At 42.3% G+C, this 17,346-nt stretch overlaps 1 protein-coding gene across 1 annotated transcript in view; it reads right to left on the bottom strand.

Annotated features, from left to right (window-relative positions):
- The window catches only part of KMT2D (lysine methyltransferase 2D), a 3,358,270-nt gene that overhangs the window by 604,985 nt on the left and 2,735,939 nt on the right, over nt 1-17,346 (bottom strand). Inside the window, exons 35-36 of the mRNA XM_044082193.1 lie at nt 12,397-12,487; nt 4,139-4,208 (exon numbers count right to left, since the gene is read on the bottom strand). Of these exons, the coding sequence (XP_043938128.1) occupies nt 4,139-4,208; nt 12,397-12,487 (161 nt within the window). The remainder of the gene's footprint in view (nt 1-4,138; nt 4,209-12,396; nt 12,488-17,346) is intronic.

Below are 17,346 nucleotides of genomic sequence, written 5' to 3'. Positions count from 1 at the left end.
ACAAGCACACAGTATTACAAGAATTTTCAAAATATCACTATTAAAAATACCTTCAGTGAAATTCTCACATCAAGTGGTGCCCCCTTAGTTACCAACTATAAAACAATATTTGTTAAGTGATGGTGACTGACTTGAACCTGTCCACACAAACGTAGGCATACCTAAAAAAAAAAAAAAAAAGAGGACTAGCAACCACCTGAAGAACTCCTACCCCTTTCAAAAATGGTTTTATGAAAAGATGGCCCTGGTCTACAGGTTACAAATCAATGACATATACTATCTGCAAGGTGAGGCTTGTCCACCCCACTAAGAAGTCCTGCTCGTGACTGTGCTATAAGCATGGAACAAATACATAGTAGACTTGATGGGAAGTCTAAACTATAAATTAATCCATTTACAACTGTCAACTTAAAAGACTAAAATGTGGTCTTAACATGGCCACAGACTGAGGGCAGCCAATCTAAAATCAATTTAATTAACAGTTAAAATAACCCATGTTAATGACAGCTATGTCTTGGCCTTTTTAGAAGAAAAGCACTCCTTTTCATGACATTTTTTAAGAAACTAATGACTGCCTGATGTATTTTTATTTTTGAATGATGTTCAGGACAGACACTGAAAACTTCATCTGAAAATAGTATGACAGAAGTAAGCTCAGACGAGTACAAATGATTGTGCTAATTTAATTTGCATACAGAAAGACACCACCACCCAAGGGTGAAAAAGATCCACATACTGTGAACTACCATTAAATCACAAGCCAAGGGTGGTGACTGAAGGAAAAGCAGGAACGTGTACTGGTATCAGCTTTAAAGAGTACAAAGGCCTACATGTGAAGACAGCACAGGTGGTCAGCAAAAGCAGCTAACAGAACCAAGATGCTATTCTCCAAAAAAAAAAATGAAGCCAATTGGGTGGTCCCCTGCCATAAACAAACTCTACAACAGAAGAAAGAAACTGTTGCAAAAAAGAATGAGATCCCATGATTGGAGGAACTCCCTGGTCAGCCACAGTAAGAAGCTGAGATCCCTCATAAAATCCTCTAAAGCTAGTAAGAAAAACAAAATTGCCACTGATTCTAAAGACAACCACAAAGCATTCAATAGCTATGTCAAGCACCTCAATGGCAACACTCAGATCTGCTCTGAGTTATAGCACAATGGCACTAAACATACAGAACCAAATGATATTGCCAACATCCTGGCAGATAGGTTCAGTGCTAACTTTACCACCCCCCCCCCTCACCCCCTAAAGGACCCATCTCTATAACGGAAGAATGCAAAGTTCCTGTAATCACGGTTGCACAGGTAAAAACCACACTCTTCAAAGCCAAGAACACAGCATCCATGGGACATGACAACATCCCAGGCTGCGTTCTACATGAACTACAGAATGAACTGGCACCCCACCCTAGTACCATGTTCAATCATAGCCTCACCTCAGGCTTTGTGGCCACTGAATGGCGCACAGCGACAGTTATCCCACTCCACAAAGGGGGAGCCACCACGGACCCTGGGAACTACCTCCCCATTAGCCTGACAAGCCTGTTCTGCAAAGCCATGGAACATATCATCATGGAACTTATAAACAAAGACATTTGTAATCTCCAAACTCTGGACCCTACCCAGTTCGGATTTGTAAAAGGCAGATCATGTCTCCTAAATCTGACAGACTTCTTTGAATCAGTCAACAAAGCTGTAGACGAGGGTAAGGTGGTTCCATACAGCCTATCTAGATCTCGCCAAGGCTTTAGACACCATCCCCCACTCTGGAATTACAGATAAACTCACTAAACTAGGTATAAAACCCTATGTCACAAGATGGGTTACAAGTTAGCTCACTGACAGAACCCACACTGTGAAAGTAGCAGACTCCAAATCCGACTTCAGACCAGTGACAAGTGGAGTACCACACGGCTCAGTCCTGGGTCCTCTCCTGTTTGGTATCTACTTCTCTGAAGTACAGGCTAACACAGAAGGTCTTTGGCTAACAAAGTTCACAGATGACTGCAAACTAGGAGCCATAATCAAAACTCCTAACGATGTGGACATTCTACAAAAGGGTCTCACTGAGACAGGTGTCAAAGCCATGGCCTCAAACTCAATGCCAAAAAGTTCACTGTCATCCCCTTTAGTAAAAATTCTGTACCCATGAACTACCACATAGGCAGTAGCCTACTTAACACCGAAAGTGTGATAATAGACCTTGGGACACAGGTGGACAGTAGTCTCTCCTTAGATAATCACATCGCCATAATAGTCAGGAAATCCTTCTATGTGGCACACCTCATCACAAAAGGTTACTCATCCAGGAAAAAAGAGATCATTGTTCCCCTCTACTCGTCACTCATTAGACCCATTATAGAGTACAACGCCCCTTTTGGTATGTACCTCACAAGACATCTACAACAACTGGAAAGGCTGCAGAAATATCTCACAAAGATGATTACCGGTCTCAAACATATGCCCTACGCAGAACGTCTCAAAAGACTCCAGCTTTACTCCGTCACATATCGCCTACTCAGAGGTGATCGCTGGCTAACATACACAGTTATGTCAAACCTAGAGCTGTTGGACATGCTCCACTTAAAGAAATCCCAATCCCTCTGAGCTGCATGCTCTAGGGACCTAAACCTAGTTACCACAATAAACAGAACATGCTGGAGGGATAGATTCCTGTCCCACAGACTCCCCATACCCTGGAACAAACTACCTATCTATATCAAGCAAAGCTTCTCATTAGCACTCTTCAAGAAAAAATCTTGATAATTGGATGGGAAATAGGAAATTCACCCCGGGGATCACTTCTGTGGCTCTGCTAGACAGTGGCACATGAAAATAATTTTCTTGGATGGCGAAAGCCAGGGTACCTTTTTGGCTAGGCTTATATAGGCCCTAGGGCCAATAGCTTAGTACCTCTACCTATGAACCTGTCAAGAGCCATCCAAGCCTTGCAGAATACACTTATAATCTCTAGGTTTGGCAAACTCAACCCCATTACATGTCACCTTCTTTTTCTTAATGCCACTGTTCTGGAATTCAAGCTTCTCAAAGATACTCCTCAGAAAAAACTCGACTTTGGGTGGGAAAAACAGCAGCGCCCATGTGAATAACAGATCCTAGTTCCTGGAGTTTGTAGACCTGGGAGGGATAGAAGAAAAGTCAAAATGACTAAACTTCAAGGCAAACTTCTTCTCCCTCTCTGTGTCGATCCCTCAGTGATACTCTGTTAGGGACAGCTGCACCAATTGACTTCTGCGAAGACAGTTATGGTCAGCTGTGCTGTAAGATATCTTCAGGAAATCTTGTCAGAGTGAAAGAATTCCACATATTGATAGGGAAAATAAAAAATCTTCAAATACCTATTTAACAATAAACATGACAACAGATCCATCAGACTTTTTGGAGGGCATGTGCTACATGTGTGTTATCTGTGTGTTGAAAGAAATTCTGTATTATAAACTGTCAGGAAGGATTATTCAGTAGATGACATTTGTGCTTCAGGCAGCAACGGCTAATATCCAAACTTCAAGAAAGACCGCAGGAGTTCCACTCAGAGTCAGATCCATTACTGACTCTGAAAGTGCAGGCAATCTAATGGAAATAATGTTGGTGTCCTTTCAAGCCTTGTAAGATGATTCCCAACTTGAAGACCTATTTTTGTAAAAAATGTAGAGAGAAGTTTTCCAACAACATACAAAGCAGAATTTGTATGATGCTAGTAATATAACACAAAACAAATGTGACTTTTCTTTCCACTTTAATGTTTCAGTGAATCTCAACTTCTTGTGCAGTCAGCTCTCCCATATGCAGACAGTCAAATACCCTTCCTCATTCAGTGCATAATAGTGACACTGAAGTGTGTACAGAGACTGCTGTCAAAGCAATCTAGACCTAGTCTCCAATGGTAACATTTTTCATGATGTAAAGTTTTCATTTTTTTGCCACAAAAACATTTAATTAACACTGGCTTTAACATTTTTGGGAAAAGGCTGCTATTTGTCATCCAGGATATGCTTACAGTTGTAACAAATTAAAAATGCTGTCCACACCACTTCTGATCATATTAAACAAGATGCATGTAAGCATTCATGACTGGCTGTCACAATACTCTCATGATCATACACATACATACTTACTGATGCCACCCTGTGCAAATGGAGGAGGATTAGGTCGGGCTTGTGGCTGATCGGTACTACTGCCTCTTTCCTTCACAAGAAAGAAAAAACATCATTTTCCTTAACACATTGCTGAAACATTTCTAACATTCAAAAGTGCAAAATAAACAAGCAAATAAAATATTGAGGTTAACGACCGGTATCTTTGTACACATGCCACTAGAAAGCATAACCACCTACATGTCTATTGTTTCAATTACAAATACATAAATCACTGGTTTGAAGTATAAACAACCATGAAATGTCTGAAAAAGGCTCCAGAAATTGTATTTTTGACAGGCTCCACATATTATAACAGTTAACACATTTCTGTATTCTGATACTCTTTTGCAAGGAAAACAAAAAAAAAGCAGTAGTAAGCAGCAGCACTCAACGAGACAATAAAATGACAGGCAATACAATAAAAACAAAACAGATAAATAAAAATTTACTCTAAGCTAAAGTTATGTACCTACCACAACAACAGATCTGTGTCTGCTTTTGTCCATTTTCAATGGATGGATCTTCAGATCTGACCTCAGCTACTCCAGAATTTAGAACACATAGCACAGGCTCTTCCCCTTATCCATAACCCCATTCCTTTCACCACTATTACCTCAGATCAAATTTACCTGCAACCCCCAAACAAAGCAAAAGACATACAGATATCAAAGCCACTATATCAGACACGCTTGAAGGGATACTGATCTGGAGTTGAAACAGTGTAAGACAATGCTCAAGGGACAGTCCATATGGTCAAACCAGAAACCAAAGGAATTATTTTCCACAGAATGGAAGGGGGAAGAAAGGTGTGAAGTTGAGGCAGGATGGAAGCAGATAACACAGATCCGTCATTCTGTTAGGTATACTACAACATGGAAGAGGAGGACATCTATGGTTATGGTACGATTTTACACAACTTTTCTATGTCCTTCTAATCCCATGTTGCAGTATTTTGCATAGCGGTGAGTACCAAAGCTCACTGAGGTTGGGGTGGTGCTCTAGAGGCAGATTCCAGGAATCCATGCAGGACACCCCTGGCGAACCCTGCCCTGGACCTGGAGATGAGGTCAAGCATGTAGTGCTTGGTGAAGGTGTGGACTGAGGACCAAAAAGCAGCTTCCAGGATAGAAGACGTATCCAAACACTTGGAAGAAGGCTCCTGAAGATGCCATTGCTCTTGTGGAATGAGCTTTAACTGTCCCTTGCAGGGTCTTACCATGGAACTGGTAACAGAAGGTAATGGCTTTTGAGATTCAAGTCGAAACAGTCTATTTGCTAACGGCCTTCCCCAGAGCTCTGGGGTGAAAGGATGCAAAAAGTTGATCCGTCTGTCTAATAGACATGGTGTTGTGTAGGTAGAATCTGATCTGCCTGTGAACATCCAGGGAATGCAGCACCATCTCACTGTCTCCTTGTGGGTTTGGGAAAAAAAACAGGTAGTTGAATGGCCTGATTAATGGACAGGTCCACTGACTACCTTTGGCATAAAGGATGGGTTTGTCCTAAGAGTAACCCTATCTATGTGGAAAACTAGAAAGGGTGGAGCAGCCATAATGGCTTGGAGCTCAGATACCCTCCTGGCTGAGGTTAGAGCCACTAAAAGGACAGTTTTCCAGGTACAGAGATTTAAAGCGGCTTTGTTAGCTGGCTCTAAGGGAGGTAGAGTAAGCTTTTCTAATATATAGTTGAGGTTCCAAGGAGGGGGGATGGGTTTCCTGGGGGCCTTCAGGTGCAGTAGCCCATTGAGGTAGAGCTTGCAAGGGAGTCTGGGATGCTAGTGGGCGTTCCAAAAGCAAACAGGCAGAAATAGCAAACAGATGGGCTTTGATGGTTAAGTAAGCCAGTCCAGACTGCGGTAGCTCACGCAAATAGGACAGCACTAGAGGGGGCTCATTGAGAAGCAGATCCAGCTGTCTTTTATGACACCAAATAGTGAATCGTTTCCACTTGGAGAGAGAGAATTTTCTAGTATTTGGTTTCCTGGCTCCTGCAGAACATTGAGCACGTCCTCATTGCAAACGTGTCTAAATGGGATCAGAATCCTATCAGCCACAGAGTAAGGTGCAGCATCTGCCACTGTGGATGGATTAGTGACCCTTTCTGCTGCGTGAGGAGTCCACTCGGGAACTTGTGCTGATTGCCCTTGGACAAATGTAGGAGTAAGTGGAACCAGTTGATTGTAGAGGAAAACAGGTTTATCTGAGGTATACCCCCCACCTGTGGACCAGGACCAGGAAGACATCTCTGTGCAGTATCCATTCATGGTTGTTTGCGCTGGTTCTGCTCAAATAATCTGCCAGTTTCTTGTGGAGAGAGGAAATGTAGGTTGCCTGTAGGGAGATTCCCTGTAAGGTAGCCAATTCCCATACTAAAAGGGCTAACCTGCAGAGCAGGTATGACTTGGTCCCTTTCTGTCTGTTGATATACCATAGTACAGTCATGCTGTCTGAGTATATCAGAAGAGTCCCCTGTAGAATGAAAGGTTGAAATGCATGGAGGACTGAAGACTTGCCCTCATCTCTCCAGCATTTGTGTGTTCTGATTTTAGGTGATTTTGCCACAGAGGCCCTGCACCTGTCGGTTTCCGAGAATGGCTCCCCATCCCACATCTGAGGTGTCTGTGTGCATGACCTGAGTGAGTTGTGGTGGCTGGAGAGGAAGGCCTGGGCTGTGCTGTACCTGATCCAACCACCATAGTATTTCCTTTTTCGACAGGGTAGAAGGGGTAGCAATATACTATACAGGCTGGTTGTGTTGCTTCCAGACTGAGTGGAGGTACCACTGCAGCTTCCTTATGGAGATGATGTTCTGACAAGGAGCTTACTTTTGGAGGTGGTAGGTATGCCTCCATGAGATCTGAGTGTATTCTGCACCCTAGGAATACAGTACCCTGAGTTGGTTGAAGATGGGATTTGGGCAGATTTATCTGGAATCCCAGAGACTGCAGTAAGGTCACCACAAAGTGGATGTGCCCTTGCAGTATCTGCTTGCTGGGAGCCTGGATCAGCAAGTCATCCAGGTAGGGGAATATCTGTATTCCCTTCGCCCTGCAGTGAGCCACCACAGGTGCTAAGCATTTGGTAAAGACTTTGTGTGCAGTGGAAAGACCAAAGAGAAAGGCAGAAAAAGTACAGTTTTGTACCTACCATAAATGTAGATGTCCGATAGGTATGCATCTGCAGTCATTCATATGGGTTTGTCCTGCCTCAGGCAGCCCTTCGGTCGGCCGGATTCCAAAGTCTGGGTCCGGCGTCGGCTGATGTCGCCCTTTCCCCGACGTCAGAGCGCCTGGGGTATAAAAGCGTCAGCCGACGCCATCTTCCTCAGTGTTTCTTGCCCCAGATGCCAGGTGCCCTCAAAGGAAGGCTAAATTTGGAGAAATGCAATAAATTCCAAACATGCACATAAATATATATATATATATATATATATATATATATATATATATATATATATATATATATATAAAACAAATACACCATAATAGATAACCCCAGCTAGCTATGAGAGGGAAAAGTACCCAATAAATACCAAAGAGGGGAAGGAGGGAGGGTAAACCTGACTACAGATGCATACCTATCGGACATCTACATTTATGGTAGGTACAAAACTGTACTATGTCCTTCAAGGATGCATCTGCAGTCATCACATATGGGTAGAATACCATAGCCAATCTGGGGGTGGAGGATCTATGTAAAGGATGGTGTAGCTAAAATGCCCTGCAGGACTGCCGTAGCAAAGCCTTCTCTGGATCTGGAATATAAAGGTAAATTGTAATGCTTGGAAAATGTATTCATGGAGTTCCATGTAGCAGCTTCTAAAATGTCCTTGGTAGCCACCCCTCTTAAGAATGCTGTGGAGGTGGCTGTGGCTCTGGTGGAATGAGGTCTAATGTTAGCTGGCACAGTTTTTCCATGAAAGGAATAACAAAAACGAATGCAATTCCCTATCCATTTTGAAATTGTCTGTTTGGAAATTGCTTTTCCTTGTGCACCAGCAGCATAGACTGATGCGCAGCGGGAGTTGCTGGGGGTTTTACTGGCCCTGTATGCACCTGCTGTCCAGGTGTGCACCCCAAGCGTAGTCTGATGCATCTGTGATGAGGGTCTGGGTGGTGGGGTGCTGGGAGAAGGACAGTCCCTTGTTGTGTGAGCAGGCTGTTGCCCACCAAAGAAATTCCTTCCTCAGGCAAGGAATGGTAGGTAAAAAGAGTCTCCAAATCTTGAGAGTGTTGACACCAAAGACTCTTTCGGTACCCTGAAGTTACCTCATATGCAGTCTGGCATATAAAATAAGGAGTATGCAAGATGCCATGAACCCCAGAGCTTGCAGGATTTCCTTCGCAGAAAGCTGGGGCCTGGTGGCCAGTTGAGAGAGGTAAGCTGATAGGAAACTTTGTTTCTCTGGTGCTAGGCATGCCATATGGGATGCTGTGTCCAGACTTGCTCCCAGGAAGATTATCATTTTGGTGGGTACCTGTTGATATCTTTTCATTGATTGTGTACCCTAAGGAACTTAGTAGGTCCTTTACAAAGGCCAGGTCTTTGAGCAGCTTTTCCTGGCTGTCTGCCTGAATAAGGCAGTCTAAGTAGGGGTAAATCTGAGTATTTCTTATCTTTGTGTGCAAGGGTGCATCCAACAATTCTGATTTGACATGGTCTAGCAAGGGTTTTTCCTTAAGTCATGCATGTCCTTCTAATGACAGATCCAGTGACTACTGCCCTGCAAGAAGCTTCTAGGGCTTCAAACCCGCAGTGCAAAGTGTGTTTCGTTACTTGACTAGCACAGTGCATTAATTCCTGTAAATCGTTAGATTCTGCACATGCAGGAAAGGAGGAAATTTTTTTGTTTAAGGAGATCCAAGGTATGTTGCTGATATTTAAGCATATAACTGACAACTTAGTGCCCTGATAGCAACTGTAGCTGAGGTGTATACTTTTTTACCCCATCTGCCCAGTGCTCTGGAATCCCTGTCTGACGGGGTGGGATTCTTAGCTGAAGTAGCTTTAACCCCTTTAAGGCCTTGAGTAATGACCTCAAGGTCCACTGTTGGGTTTTTAGAGAGATATTTGTGAGAGTCAGGGACTCAGTAGTACCTGTCTGGCTTTCTGGGAGCAGGAGGGAGGGTGTCTGGAGTGAAGCCGGATTCAAGGAAGACCTCATCAACCACATCTAGGACTGGGGGGATGGCTAAAGGCCTGTACTGTGGAAGGTCCAGGACCTCTCAGAGTCTCTTTTTAGACTGTGGGTAGTCTTGACTCTCCCATTGGAAATACTCCCTTAAAGTATGCAGGGCTTCCTCAAAGGAAAAATCCTCTGGGGGAGAGGCTAAAGGAATAGATTCCTCTGCATCAGAATCCTCATATTTGGAGAGGGGTTGCATGTTTTCATAGTCAGATTCATCTGACTCTTGCTCAGACAAATCTTCTGGAGACGGATCACTTTTTCTTTTTGAGGGAGTGTCTTGGCTTCCCCTAATCAGCATAAGGTCCTCTGCCATTCGAAGCATTTGTGACTGAGGCAAGGGATTAGGCGCTAAAGAATGTCTGGAAGTCGGTTGCTTGGGGGTGGTTAAACCCTTGAGCCTAAGGAATTCGGTTTTAGAAAGAATGGCAGAAGTGAAAGAATGCATCGGTTTGTCTAGATCCAGTGTTACAAAGGACTTTCTTGGAAGCCGGTGCCTACACAGCGGCTCCGGACCCATCCAAGGTAGAGATGACCTTAGGCTCCTTAGACGAAGAAGAGCTCTGCGGCATACCGGACTCCAAAAGGGTCTCGGTAGAGGCCTGCAAATTAACTGAAGTGGGCATCAGGGGCTGCGAAAGCGCCTCACTGAATTCCGGAGGGCTGACAACCAGCTTGGCGGTAGCATCATCAGAAGGTTTAGTCTTGTGCGGTCTGTCTCTGTCTTTATCTTTACTTTTTTTGGAAGATCTGCTGTCAGATGGCTTATGGAAGCCATATTGGAATTCAAGGAATGTAAACGGAAATATCTGGCTACAATAAAGGACTGACGAATAGTTCTGGCATTAAAGCACAGAACAGACAATGAGGGACGTCGTGGTCTGGGCCTAGACAAGTAACGTAGTAGGAGTGGAAGTCCCAGTGTGGTATTTGCTTTCCACAGGCAAGACAATTATTAACGTTTTCAGACATCGGTTAGTGCAAGAAAAAATTATCCCCAACGGGGTACTTGGCTTTCGAAGACTTCAGCTTCAATTTGGAAATTAAATTTGGGTAGCAGCTGACCTGCACTCTAGCGAACTGCTTCTGCTTCAAGCTCCATGGGAAGAAAGACTGATGTAATGGCGTCGGCTGCCTTCCTTTATACCACTGATGACCTGACATCAGTCTTCAAGCAACAGCAATCGACACAGAAATATTGAGTCTTTGGTATTCAGGCCGGCCGAGAGCTACCCCAGCAGGGATAACCCAAATGTGATGACAACAGAGAAACACAAAGAACATCTACTAACTCTCCACTTAGGGGGACCAGGAACTACAGAAACTTCTGAAGATGCATCAAGAGCAGCCACTGAATTCCCCTGGTTTAGCTTAGATGTGTTGGGGAATCCTGACACAGGACAAGGATGTCCAACCTACATACTTTGGAAGAAGAGAAAGGGGAGTATTCTCTTACCTTCTCTCTCTCTTTGTCCTTCATTAACGGTGCCGAGATGGTAGGAAGATAACCTATGAGGATCCCTGTCCCCTCCCCCCCATATAAAGTCCTGGGGTACAAATTCTGGCACATATAAGGTAAAGTTAAGGTTCTCCAGCTCCCAAACGCACCATACAATGTAGGAATGTTCATTGGGGTGGGATTTGCAATATATTTAACATGTGGGGAAAAAAACAACAAAAGATGTGCATCCTTACCTTTCTCCATCAATCCATTCACTCTCAGCCCCCTTTCCCATTTTGCACATGGGGTCAGGTATCACTTCAGCAGAAACAATCACCTCAAGCCAAGGTTTACACAGCACTGGCACACACACACACTCACCTACGCCCAATTTAGACTGTCCAATCCATCTACTGCATGTCTTTGGAATGTGGGAGGAAACCCACGTGACCATAACGAGGACATGCAGACTGCACAGAAAGCACCCCAGCCGAGAATTGAACTAGAGAACCTCTTGCTGAGAGGCGACAATGCTAACCGCTGCACCACAGTGCCCACCCCCTTAACTTTCTCCATTTTACTCTAAATAAATCACAGATGGCAAGAAACAATGCTGTTTTGTGCAGGAAACACTAAATCCTCTTAGAAATGCCATCAAACCTAACAACTGAATCATCAAATTTGAAAACTGGATGTTTCAGAAGCTTAGTACTGGAAAATGTCCTCAAGCAGATACAACACTAAGCAATTCTAAAGCAAAACAATCCCAGCAGTACGGGATGGTAACAAGGAAGGTCAAAACAGAAAAAAAAAGTCAAATGAAGTCCAAAATGACCAATAATCCAATTATCTACTGTAACTTACTGTATAATCCTGTCAAAATACTCAAGACGTGAGAAAATAATTGGAACAAACTCACAAAGTAAGCCAAGGAACACACCTTAAAAAACTGGAAGTACAAAGCAGCAAGCAAGACCTGGAAAGTAAGGTAAAATTAAGTACATTACTGTATAAGGGGATGAGTTTTAGTTCCTGGGAAAGTCTTAAAAGGTACTGAGACGCTATCACTTGAAATTGCTAGTCCTGTTGTTGAAGTGGATGGGTGGAATCATGAAAGCCAGTTCTCATTGTGAAGGTAACGGTGCAGAAAAGCAAAGGGTAGCAGTTTTCAAGACAGCACACAACTGATCATTTTCTGACAGTGAGGATTTTAAAAAAGACACAAGATGAAAGAATGCATCACAGAATATCAGCAGTTATGCTAATCATGACACTGGGGATGCTCAGTACATCAATTCAAGTACATAGTGCATACTGAAGTGCTCTCAGTGAAGGGTTCAGTGGATTAAGTTTCTGCTGCATTTCTGAATCTTCCCCAACAAATTAATTTTTACAACCACATTGTTTAGTATCCCACATGTTACTAAGGTACCAACATCTTTGCTGCAGTTTATTCCCTACTTTACTGTCAAAGCTGTAAAGGATCCACATTATAGCAACCCTGTTAGTTGATGCACAAATAAAAATAATCTAATAATATTTAATGCATTAAGACTAAAATAGCACTGGAAAGTTAAGAATCATCCTCTTCAGAATCTGTTTTCACATTTACCTGCAACGTTCCAGTTGGGAGATGATTCTGATCCTCGCTTGCACCAGGAGCACCGACCAACCTCTGAGCCAGCAATGATGACACTTGTTGCCTTCAAAAGAAACATACCCTTATGTTACAAGAAACTGAGTTCAACGCAGATTTTTTTATCACTCAAAAAAATATGATAGCTCAGTGCAACATGGATGGGAAATATGTTTTTACATACAAGTCCCCTTTTAAGTGACATGAAATGGACAGGTGGACTGCACAATGCTTCTGCATCTTCAAACTCAAGGGCCACACCTGCATATTGAGGGGGGAGATTCCCCAAACAAACACTCAATAACAACCATGCATAAGGTAGATTATTACAATTAATACAAATACTAAATGGCGGGTACCTTGTCAAAGACACAGCCAGTAAGAATGACAAGATGTCTGGGTTGAAAGAGAAATAATCAAACAATCTGTACATTACAACAGTTTAAGGTACAAAAAAATATCAACTTAACCAAATTCTTAAGTTGATAAAAGAAGAAAAAGTCTATAAGCAGTAGAAAGAGTAAACTAAAAGAAGGTTCAATTTTTGGGCAAAATCAGTAATAGCAATGATGAGATGGCTGGATGGGGCCAGGATTAGTCAAGAAAATATGTGCATTCCTTACAGGTGCCAAGAAAATATGTGCATTCCTTGCAGGTGCCAAGAAAATATGTGCATTCCTTGCAGGTGCCATACAGGGATGCAAGTCCTGACTAAGAGCCAGGCAATCAAGAGTTTAATTAGCAGCACAAGTGTTTGATGGCACAGACAGGGAGGATGGGCATGCCCATCTTAGAGTACAGGGAGCACGTGGGACAGTCCCTTGCTGAATGCCAGTGGAGGCCGGTGTTCAAAGGGAAAACCAAGTCTAGGAGGGAAAAAAAGCTGAAAGTATGTCAACCTCTATGCATCTGGGGTAGTTCATGTATGCAAGCCGTTCCTCAACGGCTACTCAGTCTGATGAAGAGTTACACTGACAAACCAAGGGAAGGCATTAAGTTTAGGAAAAATCCCAGTCCCCTACAGGAAAATATGTGCTATTCTCTGTAGCCCACCCTTATCCCTCAGGGAATGAATGGGCCACATGATTGTGTTAGGAGAGGTTTTATGGCCAAAAGGGGTATCAGACTCAAAGACAAGCTGTACATTATGTACATTACATAGTAGTTTAAGGTGTCAAGAAATTTGATTTGAGGGCATACAGAAGTGAGGCTTAATACGTGAACTCCAACATCCATGTTAAGAGCATACAACCTGCTCTTTGTTAATTCTTTGTAAAACACAGAACTTTAGCTGCTCCCCATGTACTACTAGTGGCAGGAAATAAAGTATAGGAAGAGCATGAATTGTTCAGTAGCGTGGAAAGCAATAAAACACTTAATGCTGCCACAAAGACAGTGACCAGAAGATGTGTGTACCTTTGATGGACTAACAGCTTTATAAACTATTAAACACTTGTGTCTTTTTTGAGGCAGCAAGAAGTGTTTTACATCTTTCAAAGGTGTTATAATTGCTCATTGCAGTGTATGCCCTAATATGAAGCTAGAACAGCTCTGAATGCCGTGCATAACAAAAAATTATAGTATATGGAGGTAGGCGATTAAGCTCAGCTATCCAGAAGAAGAAAAAATAAAAAAAAAATCAGTTAAGCACTTCCATCTTAACAAATGTTATGTACCCCCTGCTTCAGCTGTTAAGATAGGGTATTGTGCTAGACAGTTAAATCTGCCAGTAAATGTCCTCAAACAGCAGCAGAATAAAAATTGCTTTTTCTTCTGCTTGCTGTCTGTGCCATTAACGTGTCACTGACTTTATAATTTAACAGAATCTTTTACACTTTCTTTTAGACAGCACTCACAAAGTGATTTATGGCTTTGAAAGCCTGCAAATCACTTGGCAATTTTTTTTGTCCTTCCTGTAATTAGCAGTGCATGCAGCAGATAAAACTCCATGCACTACAAAGAATTATGACTGGATTTCTGATCACAACTCTATATATCAAGCTTTGATCTTGCGGTGAATTTCTTGCCAACCATGTTGAGAAAACAATGAAATGGTCATTTTGCATGACTCCCTCATAACTCTCTACGTTATGCATCTCTTTGTTGTCACAGTGCAGTAATACGTGTACTGGAATACTCTTAGAGAGATGTGCATTGGTGTACCCGGAGGACTGAAAGAAAAAGCCAAATAAGGATCCTTGAAGGACACCTGCTAGATCATCGATTTGATATAAGAGAGAGTTCTAAATCACTCCATCTGAGTTTGCTCATCAAGATAAAGTTTAAATCAACTACTGCAATGAGTACAGAAACATCACAGCCCTAAAGAAGACATGACAAGCTGTGATGGATTACAGTACTAAATGCTTGCAAAAGATCCAAAAAGTCTGTTCTTAAACTGCTTCTACAGTCTCAGTTCCACATTTAGCTTCAAAGCATACTTAGAGCTGACAAGGAGACTCTTCATTGGTAAATGCATTAAAAATGGTTTATAAATAACACTTCAAGGATTTTAGTGTGGTGCACATTTTTAAGTGAAGGACAGGCTACCAGAATTACACACTGGTAGTTTGACCAGTCAACCAAGGTTGTCTTTTTATAGAGGGACAACATTAAGACTTTACAGAGTCTATAAGTTTAGGAATAGAAAATTATTTGTCAAAACAATTAAGGATTGAGATCAGAAATTAAATTACTTCAACAGCACTTTAAATATTTTTCTGGAAAGCTGTAGCTCACAGGACAGCTATTTTTTCATCATTTTTCTTATGAGCAATTTTCATAAGATGGTTGGAGGAACAGCTGAGATGATAATGCACCTTTTGATAAACTTGGGGGTTAATGGGGTCTTATGTAAGATGGCAGATGAGTGGAAAGCTACTGACTGTGGCTCCTCACAGTAATTTTGTTCTGGCAAGAGTTTCCTTCTTCATCCAAGTATATGGCCCTGGTGATAAAAATATTATCAAATTACAAGTGAGGAAAATTTCTGTGAACAGCTGGGAGTGATAACTTCTAGTATTTTTAAATACACTTTTCTGGGTAAGTTTTTGACTACAACATACTTCGTTATGAATAAAGTACAGCTGTATAACAACTTAAATTAATGGTAGACGTCTAACTGATCATTGCTGTAGTATTATTAACTAATGAACATCATGCCAAGGACAGCTTACACCTGGCCAGCATACCAAAGCCTGGGCCCCCTCCCCTTATGCAGCATGTCCAAAGTATGACCTCAGCACAAAGGAGGCAGTGATACATAAAAGGCATACAGATTCAAGGTACCTCAGAACTTTTGAGATGTCAGCAAAGATCTGAACTGTTGCTTCAGCTTTGGTCTGCCAGCATTAAGATTCAAGTCTGTTCCTTTGTCAAGGAGTGGATAAGTATTCATAAGTTTTGTACATGTCACTGAAGACAGGGAAATGTGAATGTGGGAGCCAGATTTCTCACATAGATCACAACAGTAAATTTCTGTTTTTTTTCTGGGCACTGAACCTAACTATAGCGATTAGTCCATCTGTCAGGTGTTTGTGTCCAAGATTTTGTTTAGGCACATGTCTTGTTAAAAAATATCTAGAGAAACAAAGCTCTTGCTCAGGGTAAGGTGGAGTCTTGAGTCCTTGACAGCCAACTTCCCTTTGATGCCAAAGAAACTTAGACTGGAGACTACTGCTATGGTGCATCTGGATGTTTCTACCATCTCTCTTGATGAGACCTGAACTGTCTGGCTGCATTTGCTGTACCTGTTGCTCCCTCTATCACAACCATGTTGGAGGCTATAGCATAGCCATCTCACATGTATGTACTGTTGTCTGCTTTACCCAAGAAGGGAGAACCATGGCTTGTTAAACTGGTGGAACCAAACTGCGTGTCTCAAATCCTAGTAAGAGAAGAAGTTTCTGGTTCTTTAACTGAGGTACGCTAGGAATCACAACCTCCTCATTTAGTAAAGGCAGAATTTGGATCCAAGAAATAGAAGGCTAGACTCACTGTTTCACCTCAGTCTGTTAGGGATCCCAAGCAGGAGTGGCAGGATTTTACTCCAGGCCTTTCTAAGGCTATTCTCATCATCAAACTGCAAATAAAAATAAATGCAGATATATTGTCTGCATCTATATTCCTCCTGGGAAAAAGTGTTAGCACCCTAGAACATATACTACACTGGCTAGCCTGCAACCACCCCCAAGAGACCATTATAACTTAGGTGACTTTAACAACGACTGGAACACTTGTTTTTCCAAGGCTTCCAGAAACCACTTAAACCTCCATAGGTTTTACTCAAACCATATCCTCCCCCACTAGGTATAGCAAAAATAATGACAAGGGTAGTATCCTAGACTGGATCCTGATAAATGGTGACCCGCAGATGCACCATTCAGACACACTACCTGATGACCTCAGTGATCATTGCCTCACCTACATCATCAAATTCAAAGCTGAGATCACCCATCACCACACCTATAAAGTGACATGAAACAGAAAAAACTTTAACCTAGATAACGTTCGACAAGATCTAAAAGCTGTCAACTGGTCTGAACTTAAAAGATTTCCACTAGATGAGGCTGTGACCTTCTTTAACACTAAATTCCTCAATATCCTTAACTCCCATGCCCCTACTCGCACCATCTGTGCCAAAACTTGAAATGCATCATGGCTAACGAAACTTACGAAAACCAAAATGTCCAATAGGAACAAGGCCTAGTCCACTTGGCATAATATTAGAGATCCTGATCTAATCAGATACAGTCAGCTAAGGAATGACACTAAAAAATCCATTATATCAGACAAACAAATTACTATACCCACCTACAACAAAAGCATCAACATAAACCCCCAAAGTTCTGGGCTGGAATAAATAATCTCCTCCACCCAGGTTGTACCATCACCCCCACCCCATCAGTTGCCCTTGACAAAACACCA

The sequence above is a fragment of the Protopterus annectens genome, chromosome 9.part0 (assembly GCF_019279795.1).
Source record: "Protopterus annectens isolate FY-2018-M chromosome 9.part0, PAN1.0, whole genome shotgun sequence".
Lineage (NCBI taxonomy): Eukaryota > Metazoa > Chordata > Ceratodontiformes > Protopteridae > Protopterus > Protopterus annectens.
The sequence above is the reverse complement of the archived record's forward strand: the minus strand, read 5'-3'. Positions and strand labels throughout refer to the sequence as shown.